Below are 15308 nucleotides of genomic sequence, written 5' to 3' on the forward strand. Positions count from 1 at the left end.
ACCTATGGCTTGATGTATGAGAATCTCACTAATTCTCATTTTGCCAGGCCTTATAATAATCCCAGTATCTCCTTGGAGCTTCTCAGAGAAGATTTAACAAGAGACAGCTTCATAGTGAGGTCTGCTATTGTAATGGTTTCATTATCTTGACCAGATTTATTAGTGCATTATGAGGTCTTATAAATAAAATCAATATAGCCTGTCGAATTTCATTAGCTAAGCATGTTTTGTGATGCAGCCTTTTATATCACATGGGTTCCCTTAGCGTGGCTTCATCCCTGTGCAAAGCATAAGCCATAGCTTAAATGGGGCTAAAGTGGTACATAGGCCTTGCTAGCACATTACTCACTAATCTACAGTGGACCTCACAGGCATCGGTGAGATTTAGTGACACTCTCCTTTTAAATATACCAGGTTATTGTAAAGCAATCCTGTCTGCACTGAGCACTTCCTTAGAACTCACTGCACTTGTTTCCTGCCTGCATGGAAAGCACAAATTCGTAAGTGGCCAGCTAGCTGTGTCAACTCCACCCATGACAGTAGAGCATAAAGAGGAAAGTGGATGAAAGCTGGGCCAGAGAGGTTTGCGAGCTGCAAGAAAAATAGGGGCAACAATTTTCATTTTAAAAATTCAAAAATTAAAGATCTGCTGCAGTCACGAGAACAGTTTGGGTCAGAGCATTAGTTTTATGTTCAAGGCTTTGAGAGGTGATTACAACAGTCTACAGAAAGTATGAGAGTGTCTCTAATGAAATTGTGTCCTTTATTCCTGCAGGATTGTACTGAAAATTCCTCACGCTGTGTCTTAGAAGACACTGTTCTGTGAATGTGTGGTATGTATTTGCCTGGAATAGTGTGAACTTCTGTTATGTTAGACCCACAATAACCACTTAATACTCGGTATCAAGCCAAATGCTCAGAATGGTTAGAAGTCTGAAATTGTGTTATGATGCAGACAGGATTTAAAGCAGGGTAAAGGAGAAAGCCATTATGTATGTTATGAGCTGCCTCATGAGGCATTAGTCTGATTAACCCTTTATGACCATTATACAGCAATTCATTTACAGTCTATCACCAGCACTGCTCTTTTCATCATTACCACCTTTCTAGTCATGATTTTTCTTTCTTCAGGAATTAAAGTGGACTAATCAGACTAATTTCTTAGTACACGTACCGCACCTGGTTTTCATGTAGTTAGACTTTATTTTATTTTAATTTTTTTTAAATAAAAGGAAGGACCATCAATAGTTTGGATTACTCCTGAAATAAAAGTATAGGAAGCTACTGGCATTTAAAACAGACTTTGCCACTCTACGAAGCATTACAGCTATATAAAAATAATTTTAACTTGTCTGTCCATGACAGTTATCGCACCCAGCCTCTGAAATTGTCACTACAGCATTTAGTGAGATGGAATCACTGTACACTGGAATGAAACATGGATCCCTGAATTTAGCTTAAGGATGGGCAACTTTTTAATCAGAATAGAGAAATCCTCAAATTCTACATCAGATAAAGGAGAACACCACACAACGTGTATGAGATTTGTTATTTCGCTCTGTGATTTTAGTACATCCATCAGTGCGGTTTTCCAAATTATATCTTCTAACAAAAACAATTTCAGAGACAACAACATGACGACACTTAGAAATTTAAAGATATATTCTAGAACTAATAGCACAAACACATACTAAGTGCACACTGTGCTGCAGTAATACCATTAAAACTTCTGTCTGCAGCTTTGGCCTTAATGGAGGTAAAGTGGTGTTTTTCATACACACACAGATGCTAGAGTTTTATCACAATGGAAATACACTTTTCAAAATTATATTCTTTATGTACGGTTGTAGTCAGAAAACTGACTACATAAAAAAGACAGTTACCTTTTCCATAACTGGTGTTCTTTGAGATGTGTTGCTCATTTCTATTCCATATTAGGTGTGTGTGCTCGTCATATGCACTGGTGCCGGAAGTTTTTCCCTCAGCTGTATAAGTAGGGGACTGGCTCTGGTGCTCCCTGGAGTTGCACCAGCATGGCGCGGTATAAGGGGCGCCGCTGGCTCCCCTTGCCCTCAGTTCCTTCTTGCCGGAAACCCAACAGTGGGGAAGGAGGGCAGGCCATGGTATGGACATGAGCAACACATCTCGAAGAACCCCAGTTACGGAACAGGTAACTGTCTTTTGTTCTTCGAGTGCTTGCTCATGTCCATTCCATATTAGGTGACTCCAAAGCAGTATACCTGGAGGTGGGTAGGAGTTCACGGACATGTAGATTGCAGCACAGCTCTGCCGAATCCAACGTCGTCTCTGGCCTGCTGAGTGATGGTGTAATGAGCAGTAAACGTGTGGACCGAGGACCACGTTGCGGCTCTACAGATGTCCTGGATAGGGATGTGTGCCAGGAAGGCCGCCAAATACGCCTGAGCTCTCATTGAGTGGGCTCTGACAATCGGCAGCAGTGGCATAACCCCTGCCAGGTTGTAACAGGTCCTTATGCACGAGGTGATCCAATTGGAAATCCTCTGCGAGGACACCAGATGACCCTTCATTCTATCCGCTGTAGCAATGAAGAGTCGAGTGGATTTACGGAAAGGCTTGGTACATTCTAAGTAAAAAGCCAAGGCCCTCTGGATGTCCAGGACGTGAAGATGCCTCTCTTCACTGGTCTTGTGCAGTTTGGGATGAAACACCGGGAGGAAGATGTCCTGGTTCATATGGAAGGTGGAGACCACCTTTGGCAGGAAGGCTGGGTGGGGCCACAATTGAACCTTGTCTTTGTAGAAGACCATCTACGGTGGTTCTGAGGTCAAGGCTTTAATTTCGGAGACCCGTCTTGCCGACGTCACCGCCACCAGGAATGCAACCTTCCATGACAGATGGGAAAGGGAGCAGGAGATAAGCGGCTCAAAGGGCAGGCCAGTGAGCCTAGAGAGGACCAAGTTAACATCCCACTGCAGGACGAATCTCTCCAGCCCTCTCAAGAATCTGATCATCATGTAATGGGAGAATACTGTCTGTCCTTGGATCGGTGGGTGAAACGCAGAGATTGCCGCAAGATGCACTCTAATGGAAGAGAGTGTGCCAGGTTCTGGTTCCTCAAATGGGAGGGGGCAGACCAGGACAGCCTGTATGGAAGAATGTGAGGGAGAGATGCCCCGCTCGGACACCCAGCGGGAAAACCTCGTCCACTTGGCCAGGCAAGTCAGTCTAGTTGAGGGCTTCCTACTTTCCAGGAGGACCTGTTGGACTCCTTCCGAACAGGTCCACTCCTCCAGGTTCAGCCACAGAGCATCCATGCCGAGAGGTGGAGGAACCCAAGGTTGGGGTGTAAGAGCCAACCATGGTCCTGCAACAGCAGGTCCAGTCGGTTGGGCAAGGGCTAGGAAGGGGCCGTTGACAGGCTCATGACCATGCCGAACCAGTGCTGGTGAGGCCACGCTGATGTGATCATAACCTGCGCCTGGTCTCGATCTTTGCCAGGGTCCGGCTGATGAGCGGCCCTGCATTTCCTGTTCTCTCTCCCACTTGGGGAGTTCCCCACCTTCGGAAGATCATGCAGGCTACCTCTGTATGGAGCGACCACTCATGGTGAGAGGAGAAGTTCCTGCTGAGCTGGTCTGCCAGTGTATTCCTAACGCTGGGAAGGTGACAAGCTTCCAGGTGGATTTTGTGGCTGATGCAGAACTCCCACAGACTTGACAGAGCTGATGAGCAGGCTCCCCCTTGCCTGTTGATGTAGAACATCGAGGCTGTGTTGTCCGTCAGGTGGGGCAAGAAGACTCCGCACACCAGCCGGGCTGATCGGAGATCTTTGATGTTTATAGGTAACCATGCCTCCTCCGGGGACCACATCCCCCGTGTCTGGAGGTTGCTGAGATGTGTCCCCCCAGCCGAGGTCCGAGGTGTCCAACACCAACTTGAGTGAGGGGGGTTGTCGAACAGAACCTTTTCCAGGACTGTCCACCATCTCAGCGAGGTAAGTATCGCCTGGGGAATGGTAATGATCTTCAGGGGGTCTCAGGACTGGGAATAGACCCTCCCCAGCCTTTGTTGCAGGGGCCGCATCCAGAGCCTGGCATGGCAGACCATGTAAGTGCATGCTGCCATGTGGCCCAGCAGGTGCAGGCAGAGGCTGGCTGTAGTCAGAGGGAACGCTGAGACTTCTACGATGAGGTTTGCCATCGTGCTGAACCTTTCCAGTGGCAGGAACGCTCTGGCGCAGGCAGAGTCGAGGATCGCTCCAATGAACTCTATCCTCTGCACTGGCACTAATGTTGACTTTTCATCATTCACCAGTAGGCCCAGAGAGTGGCACGTGGCTTGAAGCACCGCAACATCCCTTTGGACTTGAGATCTGGAGCCGCCCTTGACGAGCCAGTCATCAAGGTATGGGTAGATCTGGATACACTGGTGCCTGAGGTAAGCCACTACTACTGACATGCACTTGGTAAACACCCTGCCGCCAGGCCGAATGGGAGGACTGTAAACTGGTAGTGGTGGAGCCCCACCGTAAACCGGAGGAAGTGTCCGTGCCCTCGAAAGACTGCGATGTAGAAGTATGCGTCCTTCAAGTTGAGGGCAGCATATCAGTCTCCCGGATCCAGGGAGGAGAGAAGCCAGAGAGACCATGCAGAACTTTAGCTTCTGTAGATACTTGTTGAGGTCTCACAGGTCCAGGATGGGCCGTAGACCGCCCTTGGCCTTTGGGATTAAAAAGTATCGGGAACAGAACCCCTTGTTCCTGTACTCGAGAGGAACCTCATCCACCACACCCAGCGGTAGTAACCTCTTTACCTCCTGCATAAGGAGACTCTTGTGAGAGGAGTCCCTGAAGAGGAACAGGGTAGGCGGGTGGGAAGGGGGGTAGAAAGGAACTGGAGAGGATAACCCTGTTCCACTGTGCTGAGGACACAGCGGTTGGAAGTTATAGCAGTTCATGCCGGGAGGAAAGGGGAAAGGCAGTCAGAGAATACTGGGAAAGAGGGATCCGGGGAATAGTCTGGTAGGTCACCCTCAGGCGCACCCTCAAAATGACCATTTGTCCCCCTGCTTATTATGGGTCAAGCCCGACTGGGCTGAGGGTGGAGGTGGGTGGCTCGGACAGTGATTGTAACCCTTGGCTCGTTTATGGGGCTGATCCTGCTGAGGCTGGCTCCCCTGGTCCTGAGGCTGCTGCAGTTTGAACCGCTTATGTGACGGGGCTGGGACGTAGAGACCCAGGATTTTCAGGGTGGTGGTCCTGTTACCCGGGGTTCTTTCAACCCAAAGCTCTTGGTAACTTTTACTCTGTGCGAGGTGGTGTCAGGAAATAAATCAAGGGAGACATGGCCGTCCGACCGATAGATGGCTAGCAAACAGGACAACACAAGAGTGCTTTCACGTAAAGCTAAACTTTACTAGTCTCAAGCACTTACACACGTCCGCAACAAGATTAGTAAAACACCCCCAACCCTTGATAATTACCAAAGCTGAGTGTGGCTTTCGAGTGACACAGCGGCAGGCTTCCGGTGGCCAAATCTTCCGTCTGCCAGTGGGAACCGCAAGATGTATCCAGAGGGAGGGTCCAAAGAGTCCAAAAGAGTCCCCAAACAAGTCCAACTATCTCAAGCTTTTCCCCCTTATTTATACATTAGTAATAGAATGACATGTCCCTTAAAGAAACCTTGTTAAGTAAGCAATTTCAACGATCCAGCAAGAGGTTCCTTCTGATTATTGATTAACCAGGTGTGGGTCTTTCCAAGGTTTGCAACCTCGAGACCACAATAGACATTCCTGAGCGTACCTCTGCTCTTTTAAAATGCATGCATCAGCAACTTCAACACAATTCTTATCAGGAAGGATGCGGGGGTCAAGCTGCCCTTTCTGTGGCACCCAAAACCCCCTCCCCTCCTGCCTTGGTCAAGCTGAGATTGCTGACTGGCCAATTTACAGCTTGCTTACTAGGCCGCCTTTAACAATAAGCCATAGTGGTTTTAGGCACTTTACTGGTTTGCCAAAGTCTCCCCGTACAGTGCAGGAGTCTTTGTGGCCATGCAACTTGCTGTCTGTCTTCTCTGCAAATAGGGCCCCGCTGTCAAAGGGCAGCTCCTGCAATGACTGCTGGGCCTTGGTGGACAACTCAGAGAGGAGCAGCCAAGAGACTTGCCGCATGGAGACAGCAGAAGTCATGGTGTGGGCAGTAGCATCTGATGCCACATGGAGGTTCACCCTGGCCACAGTCATGCCCTTATCGAGGATAGCTCAGAACTCCTTCTTGGAAGTTGGGGAGCAACCCTTTGAACTTGGCCACGGCTTGCCACATATCGGCCAAGGAAGGCTTGGTGATTGGTCACTCTCAGCTGAAGTCCTTGCTTCTCCTTGTGGTTAACTGCCTCAACCACAAGTGAATTAGAGGCTGGGTGGGAGTATAAATACTCGTGCCCTCTGGTCGGCACAAAGTACTTGCGTTCGGCCCTTTTAGAGATAAGGGCCAGGGAAGAGGGGGTCTGCCACAGGTCATTCGTGATTTTGGAAACCCCTTCATAAAGGGGTAGAGCCACCCTGGCAGGAGCCGAGGAGCAGAGGACATCAAACAGACAGTCTGAGGGCTCTTCCAATTCTTCTGCCTGAAGCCCCAGGTTAGAAGTGGCCCTTTTCAAAAGTTCCTGGTGCGCCTTGGCATCATCCTAAGGAACTGAGTGACGGAGCCCGTGATAACGGCATCATCGTCGCCAGACGAGGCTGCCACGGGAACCTCCATGTCCATTGGTGGTCCAGCAGCTTGCTCCCCTGGATCCTCCTGGATCTGTGGGGTCTTACCCCCCAAAGTCTCAAGTACCAAAGGGGATGGGATATCGAGGCTGCTGGCCTCTCCGAGGCTCCTGACACTGATCAGGCAGTCTGGGAAGGTTGGGTGAACCCCCAAGGGTTCCACAGATACCAGGACGCCAGCCACTGCACTTGGGGCCATGGAACAGGTTTCAGTACTGATAATGTAAACAGCACCGCCAGTACGTGGGCTTGTCCCGCCAGCAGGGAACCTCGCTCCAAGCCAGCACTACCAGCGGAGTGGTTGGTATGGGGCGACCAGGATCAGGCTGAGCAGTGGCTCTTGTCCAACCGGTGCCGGTTGCTGCGTCCCGAAGCCAACCTGTCCAAGTGAGACTGTCTTGGTCAGGCTCTTGGGAACTGATGGTGTTTGGTGGATTGGCGTTCGATACCCAGCAATCCACGCCTCATGCTACTTGACCGGTATGTTGAACAGGACCAGGAGCTACTAAGGGCTGGTTGCCGGGAGGATCGTCCTGAGTAGGGTGACCTCCTTCATTGAGACAGGAGATGATGGCCCAGCAATTGGCAGTCTCTGATCCGTCCCAGGCCCTGGGAGATGGTAGGGGCTGGTTCTGGAGTTCTTGCCAGGTGGCTCGTGCCTCAGAGGGTCTGCGCCAATCTACCGGTGAGGTACGTCTCGAGTCCCTCAATTGGTGCCCCCGGTGTGGGGACCAAAGAGGGCTCCGCTGAGCCTGCCTCTCTCATCCTGAGGCGTGACAGCTGTGAGTGGGCGAAGCTGGTGGGACGTCCCGCTCAATGGGGAATGATGCCACTGAGGCGGGGACACAGGGTTTTCCTCGAGACCAGGGTACCGTGGGAGCTGGTATAGGTGGTACCAGGAGCATCAGGATCTCTTGAGCTGCTCGAAGTGTGCCGATGGCACCTGAAGCTGGCTAGGGCCTGCACTGCTATCCATGGTCGCAGGCAAAGCATGGGATAGGCTGCACCGCTCGACTTGAGCTGGGGCCCGACTTCCTGAACGGGGTATTGAGCTGCCTGGCATGGGTCGTGGCTTGCTCCCGCCCCCTCCTTTCCCTTATTTCCCTCCCAGTCTTTTTCGGCTTCATGACCAGAGCCATGGAGGGAGACCGGTGCTGGCTCGTGGATGGCGTCGGCGGAGCATTGCGCATGGAGGCCATGGTGCTTGGTGCGCAGTCAGACCACTGCTTGGTTGCAGAGTGAGTGCCGACTCCATTAGGAGTGCTTTCAGACAGATATCGCACTCCTTCGTCCTAGATTTAAAGAACTTGCAGATACGGCACTCACGTGCCCTTTGCCTAAGCACCTTAGGCAGCTGGTATGTGGATCGCTGACGGGCATAGACCGTTTGCAGCCATCGCAGGGCTTAAAGCCTGGGGACCAGGACATGCCCTGTCCCCCGGCTGAGTCCTGTTTGGGACTAATGAAAAAAGTTAAGAACTACTACTAAGGGTAACTAAGAAACTACTAACTATATACAACTATATTACAGGTTTTTCAACATTCACAAGAACAGAAAACCTAGCCAAAGCAGCAGATATTCCAGCACCATCACTGGCGGCAAGAAAGAACTGATACCGCGCCATGCGGCACCACCCCAGCAGGTGCCAGAGCTGGTCCTCTATGGATACTGCTGAGGGAAAAACTTCCGACACACCTAATATGGAATGGACATGAACAAGCACTCAAAGAAGAATGGCACTTTCACTCAATGGATCTCTCTGTCAGTCATAGCTCTCATCGTATTCAGTCACAGCTACTTAGGTTAGGGAAATACACATATACATGAAGTTTACTTTTGTTAGCCCTGTAAGGCCAACCCAGCTTAAAGAGTGAGCTCATTCATAGTTAACTCAGGCAACACAATTTCAGACTAAGTCCCAGTCTTAGAATCCTGGTGGTATCAGAGCCACGCAGAACACAGTTCAATTTTCATGTTCTAGGAGGAATACGAACCAAGGGCTTTTGGATAAACAGCTTATTACTCATAAATTGAGGCAGCTGGGTACAGAGTCACTGAAAGACAGACGAACATGGAACCCATGACGACACTTTCAGTCCCTTTCAATAGTATAGCACACTTTAATGTAAGGTTTATGTAACTGACCTAGAATTCCAAGAAAGCAACAATGGAAGGAATTAGTGTCTGTCACTGACTGTAAAAATGCCTTTAAAAAATAAAAACAGAAACACAAACAGAAAACAAAACTCAGTAAACAACAAAGATGCAAGAGAATGAAGCAAAGCCCAGAGAACTCCGGGAAAGCAGCAGAAACAGGTCAGAGTATGGGATGATACTTACTATGGTAACAGGTACTCTTTAGCATATCCATCTCCTGTTTGTAACGCAGCCACAAGAAGAAAAAAGCACAAGTAGAGAATCTATGCATTCATCACAGCCATTGTGTTAAATTAAAAGAATGGTTGGAGCCATTCTTATAGAAAACAGAATGAGATGAAGTAGTGCGTGGAAGACTTCGTAACAGACAAGTGATATATCCCAATGAACAAGGTAAAGGAAACACAAAACAGAAATTAGATTACACCTATTTAACAGATAGACTGTTACTTTTATCTTTTTTTCCCCAAAGGGATAACGGATTTTCTTGACCCTTTTCTCATTTTTCTGATAATTTTACATCATCACGTTAACAAATCAAACTAAGATCTAAACTGGGGGAGAAAAATATTCCCAGAGGTGTAATCCAAATACAATAATGTTTAAGAAATGTGCAACCAGTGAGTAGGATTTGACAAACTATCTATTTATGTTCAGTTCAGAGAAGGTCTGCTTCATCATTAGAAACAACATTTCACTTCAAAACAGCAGCCACATCTTGCTCAGAGTGCTCAAAGGGGCGATTCAATTCAGAAACTCAACAAGATGACTAGGCAATTTTGAAATGGTGATAATCTGTCTACTGACAATGCACATTTCTTTATTATTGTGAACATAATCACTATTACATTTAGTTACACAGCTCTACAGATTGTAAAAAAATAAAAACCAAAATAATTCCTCTTTACTTCATTAAATCCTATTTTTTCATGCTTCAGTCAAGACAGGTGCAGCTACAGGAGTCTTCCCCACCCCAGCTCAATGTAACATACCTTCTTCTAGCTTAACTGGTGTGCTGGGAGGAGTACGGGCTGAAGTATGATCAGGAGCACTCTTTTCTTTCTGTTGCCTGGCATCTTCTGAAGGTTCTACAGATGAATCAGTATGGGAATTAAAAACAGCATACAAGATTCTTCTTTAGGGATGCAGGAAAACAGACATCCCGCTACACACACAAAAATCTTTGAATAGAATTTTCATTCAGAAAAAAAATTTGTCTGAATACCAAATAATTCCAAAGCAAGCAAAGGTAAGGTGCAGACCAACACTGTTGTGATCCTAGCTGTCACAGAAGTTGTGTTATCCAACTATTTCAACTCAAAACATTTCTCAGTAAAATGGACTGAAATGATTAAACAACACTAGTTTGGAGCCAAGCATTGGAAAACACTGATCTAAAGGGAGGGGAATTTGCTGGGGAAGAGCCAAAGGAAAAAATAACCATATGGAAGAAGGGCACCAAAACTAAAATTACACAAAGTTCTTTTGCTTGCTTTGAGTTTATTTGCAGAACCTTGGTGTAAACAAAATGTACATTAATCAAAGCAAAGAATGAAAAGGTGCACAGATAATCACAATGTAACATGCAATAAACTGCAATTATTCTAAACAGATTCTGCAGTGGTTTTAGATTTTTATTTCAAATTAAAAAGGATCCCCCCACACTCCCTTCCAGCTTCAACAGTAGTTGGATACTAAAGGAGCAGATGTTAATGTAAAACAAAAAAGCCACCTTAATATTTAGAACAGAGATTTCCTCAGTACCAGAGCACTGTTCTACACAGTTCATCCAGACAAGAGAAAAATCCACCAATTAAATTAAATCAGCCCCACAGGTAATAAGCCAAGCCAACGAAAGATGTCCAGAGATAGCAGAGACTCTAAGTGCAGATTAAGCAAGAGATGGCTTCCCCTTGATTGAAAACTCAGTGGTACCATATTCATTAGTACCTGAGGCCTCAGCCAAAAGGTCAGGATTGGAACTTAATGCTTTGATGACTGCTGTGTGAAATTCCTTGTGTGGAGACCTCTGCTCATCTGGCTCCTCCTGATTAAGATTTGTGATGATTTGCTGCATGGTCTGACAAGAAACTTGTGCAGCAGAGAACTCAGAATTATCTAAAGATTTAGATAGCGTTGATCCTTCATGAGTCTGCAAACTCGTCAGATCTGCTTCTTTCACTGCTCCTTGAAAGGTTTTTGACCTGCTTTGCAACTCCAGAGGTTTTTTCCCAGAAGAATTTTGCTCCCTGTAGCTGTGACTTTTAAGTAAAACATTTGGCTTCCCAGCTGGTTTCTGTCTCAATACCACAGTCTGTCCATATTTTGATAGCTTATCTACGTAGGATGTAGCAATGTTACAGAGAAAATAAAGGGGTATGCAATTACATAGATACAGTAACGTTAACACCTCAGTCCCACAAAATGCTTTAATCCCTGTACAGAGAAAATTACACATGAAAAAGACAATATATATAACAATAGTGCCTAGCATAGGCACCGATCCCTGGGTGCTCCAGGGCTGAAGCACCGATCTGTGGGTGCTCCAGGGCTGGAGCACCCATGGAAAAAGTTAGCAGGTGCCGGGACGGGGAAGCCAGAGCGCCCCCAGCCACCAGGCGGCAGTGGCACAGCCCCGTCTCCACCCAACTCTCAGCTCTGACCCCCAATACACTCCCAAGCTCCCCCATCCCCTCGCTCCTGGGCCCCGAGCTGTGCAGCCGAGCCACACTCCAGACCCCTCTTGCAGCTCCCGGCCCAGCCACTCCCGGGCTTCATTGCACCAGCCCCACAGCAGAGGCTGCTCCACTCTGCCCCGCCTGGGACACTCGCCCCGGGCAACCCCGCTCCGGCTGCAGGGAACTCGGGGACACCCCCCCTGGGCAGGGGGTGAACCAGGCAGCCGGGCCCGGCCCCTCCTGGCAGGAGCGTGTCTGCCCCACACGTGTCTCTGCCCCCTGCCTGCTCCGTGCTGCCCTGCAGGTTGCAGGGCTGGAGCAGCCTCCGTGCTGCGCTCCCAGCCCCGGCCATGGCCCGTGTGCAAACCTGGGAGGGAGGAGGAATGCCGCGTGCTTGGGGAAGAGGCGGGGCCAGGGCGGGGAGTTGGGGAGGGATCCAATAGGGCAGTGAGGGGCAGGGTTGGGGCGGGTCCAGGGCAGGGATTTGGGGAGGGGTCCAATGGGGGAGAAGGGGGATGGTCGGGGGAAGTGGGGGGTGAAAGCCCCTCCGGGCTCCGTCTATGCACCGGATCAGAGGGCAAAATTGCTTGTTTGTCCCGTGTCCCGACCGAACATCGGTCGGGACGCGGGACAAACAAGCAAATATCGGGACAGTCCCGATAAAATCGGGACGTCTGGTCACCCTATCAGCATCTGCCAGCAGCCAAGCTCCCACCCAGCGCCTCTCCCTACTGGCGGCCCCGCTGATCACTCCTCCCCCTTCATCCCAGCACCTTCTGGCCGCTGTGAACATCTGTTTCGCTGCATGCACCCGAAATCTGGGAGGAAGGGGGAGAAGTAGGGATGGGGCACGCTCAGGGGCGGAAAGAGGCGGGGCAGGGGCTTGGCGGAAGGGGTGGAGTGGGACCTGGGTGGAGGGGGGAGTCTAGCACCCCCCAAGTAGAGGGGAAGTCGGTGCCTATGCTGCCTAGAGGCCCTAACTGAGACTGGGGTCCCAATATGCTAGGTGCTGTGAAAACACATGCCCCAAAGGATTCATAATCTAAATAGATAAGACGGCCAAAGATTTAGCAGGGAATCAGAGGCACAGAAAGGGAACATGACTTGCCCAAGGTCATGCAGCAGAGTCTAAGCCAGGAATAGAACCATATCTCTCCTTAGTCCCAGTCCAGTGCTCTACCCACTGGACCAGACTCTTGTAAAGACTGGTAAAACTGTGCCACCAATATTCCAGTGTAAACAATACCATCTGCTTAGTGGATGTATCATAGGTGCTACACTGTAAAACTTAATATGATAATCACATAGAAGAGATTCTTCAAATGCCATGGTGAATTCTCCTTCATTGCAGCGTGATGCTCTCACTACATTTTCTGATAGGTTAGTGGTTCCTGGGGAGAACTCTGAGATGTGCCCTAATCATGTCTCTTCTTACCTTGTGATTCCTTTTCAACGCACCAACTGGTAATTTTTTATCTGCATTTTCCCAGCTCAAAACATTTACCAGATCTACAACTTGAAACAATGAGTAAGAAAATTTCACTCTTGTTGCCTAAAAGCAATGTCAGATTTTTACTCACTGGGCTATCCTATTAAAATGAAACAATACTGAACAATCTGTAGTATACCAAGTTCAATACAAGGTCTGTCTGAACGAAGTCTCAAGCCTCCACATGCAACTTTAAGTGACAACAAAAACTGGCCAAATTCTGTGGATGGTAATTAATCACAATTCCCTTTTGACTCCAGTGAAGTTTTGTTTGATTAAGAACCAAGACTTTGACCTAATATTGCTTAGCATTCCAATGGCGGTTTTTATCTCCAAATTGTTTTGCAAATATTGTCCCCAATTTACAGTTGTAAAAATTGAAACAAGAGGTTAAGTAACTGACCTGCGCCCATAGAAGGAATCATTATCAGAGATAGGATTAAGAATGCAGAAGATCCTGGTTCCCAGTCCTATGCTCATATCAGCTAGGCCATAGTCTTGATGTACATGGTTACAGATTAAAACCAAACCAACCTTCAGAACCTTTCTGCTTCCTTTCCACTTCTTTGCGATACTCTTCCAGTTCTCGATCAGTGAGTTTATTGAAGGGGTTTGGTCCTGCTGTGCTCACTATAACTCGTGGCTGATATTCCTTCTCAATGATTGCCTTCGATGCAGTCACCAGTTCTCCCTGGCAAAACAAACAATTAAGATGTGTGTGACAGAATTCTGACAATGGCTGAGGCTACAAGCAGCCAAAACAAAATAAAAGTTTGATTAAAAATTAATCTGAAAAAACACGAATATATTTTCGTAGGTTAAATAAGCAACAGTCCCAATTTTGGAATCTTTAAAATCTTTAATTTACAGGATATTTTACATTAAAGAAAAAACAGCCCTCATGAGTAAGTGGTTACATACATCACTGTTTTTACCAGGGCACATCCACTATTGAGCACCATATCAAATAGCAGCAACCAAACAGGCTTTATTGGAATACATTTGCTGGCAGGAAAGTAGCAAGTTTCCTTATTTCCATAGAATATTGTGACCCGATTCTGTAAATGCTCTGTGTGCAGAACTCCAGTAGAAATCCCTGGGATTATCACACAGAACACTCACAGGATCAGGTTCAATATTTATAAACCCTCAATGCTCAGGGGAAAAGCAATTTCCAGCAGTTATATACTATCTAACAGATGTTAAATTGTTTATTATACATATTATATGTACACAAGATTAAGTGTTTATCTGTTTATTATATTAAAACGCTTAATAATACAGTTTAAAAAAAAGACTTTACCATGCCTGTTTCAGATAGTGTCTTTCACACAAACTGGATCCAAAACATTATATGTAGTGAAGTATTATATTTAGCACTGCTAATATTCTGTGTCCAAAGGACAAGAACAGAACATGCTGATGTACAGGGAAGAGGCTCTCTCTCTCTCCACTAATGGCAGGTTTTCTTATCACCTTCTGGGGATTGAAGCTAATGGCTTCATATTGCCTTAGAGATGGAAGATGCTTCTCTGGGCTGTCTGTTATGGATCAGACCTTTCAGGTCATTTGTCTGTTTAAGAGTTTCTCTGTTAATTGGTCTGATGTACAGCATTAGTTTAAAAGTTACTCTGATGCCCGATCTGAACCCCTCATCAGCACAGATATCTACAAATTATTCTCTGATCCTCAAGATGATTTTACTTAAGGGTTTGTGATGTATTAACTGCCTTTGCCCTAAGTGATTCTGTATGATATGGGCTCCGTGTCCATCACGGAGATCGTGGAAGTCACGGATTCCGTGACTTTCCGCAACCTCCGCAGGGGCCAGTGTGGCTGACCCCAGAGCCACCCAATCAGCTGGCTCTGGGACCAGCCACTCAGGTGGCTCCCAGGACAGCCACACCAGCTGCTGCTCTGGTGGTCCAAGCAGCGGTTTCCGGGCGGGTGGCCGGAGGAGCCATAGTCCGTGGCCCCAGGCAGCAGTCCCTGGCGAGCTGGAGCAGCCTGCAATCTGCGGCCTCTGAGAGCTGGTGCCACTGGCCACAGATGCCACCCTCCCCAGCAGTGGTCCCCTTACCTCCTCCCAAGATTTAATCACAGGTATTTTTAGTGTAAGTCATGGACAGGTCACAAGCCATGAATTTCTGTTTATTGCCTGTGACCTGTCCATGACTTTTACTACCTGTGAATAAATCGAGAAGCCTTACGTATGATCAGAGATTCCTCACAA

At 47.7% G+C, this 15308-nt stretch overlaps 1 protein-coding gene across 17 annotated transcripts in view; it reads right to left on the minus strand.

Moving 5' to 3' along the window:
- The window catches only part of ADD1 (adducin 1), a 125086-nt gene that overhangs the window by 3042 nt on the left and 106736 nt on the right, over window positions 1-15308 (minus strand). For 7 of the 17 annotated variants that reach the window (XM_039540033.1, XM_039540031.1, XM_039540036.1 and 4 more), the window contains 3 exons: window positions 13610-13766; window positions 10859-11245; window positions 9901-9996 (listed from right to left, as the gene is read on the minus strand). In XM_039540033.1, coding sequence (XP_039395967.1) covers window positions 9901-9996; window positions 10859-11245; window positions 13610-13766 — 640 coding nt within the window. Of the gene's footprint in view, window positions 1-9090; window positions 9126-9900; window positions 9997-10858; window positions 11246-13609; window positions 13767-15308 lie in introns of those variants that run through there. The other 10 variants (XM_039540047.1, XM_039540046.1, XM_039540045.1 and 7 more) reach the window with 4 other exon arrangements.

This window comes from Mauremys reevesii, linkage group 5, assembly GCF_016161935.1.
Source record: "Mauremys reevesii isolate NIE-2019 linkage group 5, ASM1616193v1, whole genome shotgun sequence".
NCBI classification, from domain to species: Eukaryota; Metazoa; Chordata; order Testudines; family Geoemydidae; genus Mauremys; species Mauremys reevesii.